Source organism: Portunus trituberculatus, chromosome 5 (genome assembly GCF_017591435.1).
Source record: "Portunus trituberculatus isolate SZX2019 chromosome 5, ASM1759143v1, whole genome shotgun sequence".
Taxonomy (NCBI): domain Eukaryota; kingdom Metazoa; phylum Arthropoda; class Malacostraca; order Decapoda; family Portunidae; genus Portunus; species Portunus trituberculatus.
In genome coordinates, this window is record NC_059259.1 from 9,599,796 (window position 1) to 9,601,448 (window position 1,653).

The window sequence follows — 1,653 nt, forward strand, 5'->3', positions numbered from 1 at the left end:
TATCTGGTCAATCTTTCTAAAACTGATTGGTTCATAAAGAAGGGTTATCTCAAGGCTCTAGAGAAAGACGTATTTTGCTCCTAGTTCCTGCCCAGACGATGCCAAACCGTATTTATGTTTCCCGTGTGTCAGTCAGCAGAGATCTTGATGTAATTAAAGCTTTTCAGTACACATCCACCATCAAATCTATCCTTGTTCACAGTGATTTGAGTGTTAAACCTGAAGGTTTAACACTCAAACACACAAGGTTGCGACTAAGTTCGATGTGAGAAGTGTAGGATATTGTCCCACTAATAATGCCAGTTTTGTTCTTGCTGTTGATAATGACCACTCACTCAGTTCATTGGGATTCCAGTCAAGATGTTATTCAAATAAAAAAAGAAATGTAAGAATTTAGGATCAGTTTGTATACAGAACCTTAAGAATTATAATGTAAATGAAGGCATGTGTGTGTGTGTGTGTGTGTGTGTGTGTCTGTCTGTCTGTGTGTCTTGTCTTATTTCTATTTATGTTTTTTTTTCCTTATTATCACATCCTCCACACACACACACACACACACACACACACACACACACACACACACACACACACACACACACACACACACACACACACACACATACAAATCCACTTTCACCCACTTAAACCCACAAAAAAAAAAAAAAAGACTTACACCCATGCAAACCCACAAACCCCTTTTAAATAGAATCCAATCCCTTTAAACAGAAACCAACCCTCCACCACCACCACCACCAGTACTAATCCTCTCTCCACACACACAGGCTGCTCTCTGGTGACCTCCGCGGGGCTCTCCTCTTTGGTCCAGCTGCGCCATTTACAGGAACTTGAGTTAACCAATTGTCCAGGAGCCACGCCGGAACTGTATCACCACCTCCACCTCCACCTTCCCAAGTGCCTCATCATCGAGTAGCATCACCTCCACCCGCTCCACACCCTCCACATCCTCCACCTGCCCCGTAAACGCCCTAAATGTAAGGCTTCTCTGCGCTCCCCGGCCCCATGGAAGATTTGGTGCAGTCCCCCTTCAAATCTCGGTTCATAGAGAGTGGGTTCCGTCTCCGTTTTCTCTTGTGTTTGTTTTGGTCCAGCGCTCTCTCTCTATCTCTCTCTCTCTCTCTCTCTCTCTCTCTCTCTCTCTCTCTCTCTCTCTCTCTGTAACCCCGAATGATTTGATTATATATAAATATGTAAAAATTAGAATAAAAAACGGGTCTAGGTAGATAATTATAATAAGAGAGAGAGAGAGAGAGAGAGAGAGAGAGAGAGAGAGAGAGATGTAATGTCTATGTTAAAATCTGTATGTAAACAAACACATTATTATTATTATTATTATTATTATTATTATTATTATTATTATTATTATTATTATTATTATTATTATTATTATTATTATTATTATTATCGTCGACTTCACAAAATAACATTAGCAGAATTACAACTATATTTAATTAACAAATGAACGGAACTAAATAATAATAATAATAATAATAATAATAATAATAATAATAATAATAATAATAATAATAATAATTCACTAAAAAAAATAAGTAAATCGAGGCAGGACAAGCAGATACTTATTTACTTATTTACTTATTTACTTATTTACTTAAGGAGGCAAAGACTAAGAGATGT

The 1,653-nt window shown here is 37.5% G+C and overlaps 1 protein-coding gene across 1 annotated transcript in view; it reads left to right on the plus strand.

The window, feature by feature from the left end:
• The window catches only part of LOC123515057 (F-box/LRR-repeat protein 16-like), a 30,607-nt gene extending 29,662 nt beyond the window's left edge, over positions 1–945 (plus strand). Inside the window, exon 4 of the mRNA XM_045273452.1 lies at positions 783–945. Within this exon, the coding sequence (XP_045129387.1) occupies positions 783–931 (149 nt within the window). The 3' untranslated portion in view covers positions 932–945. The remainder of the gene's footprint in view (positions 1–782) is intronic.
• Positions 946–1,653: the final 708 nt, after the last annotated feature.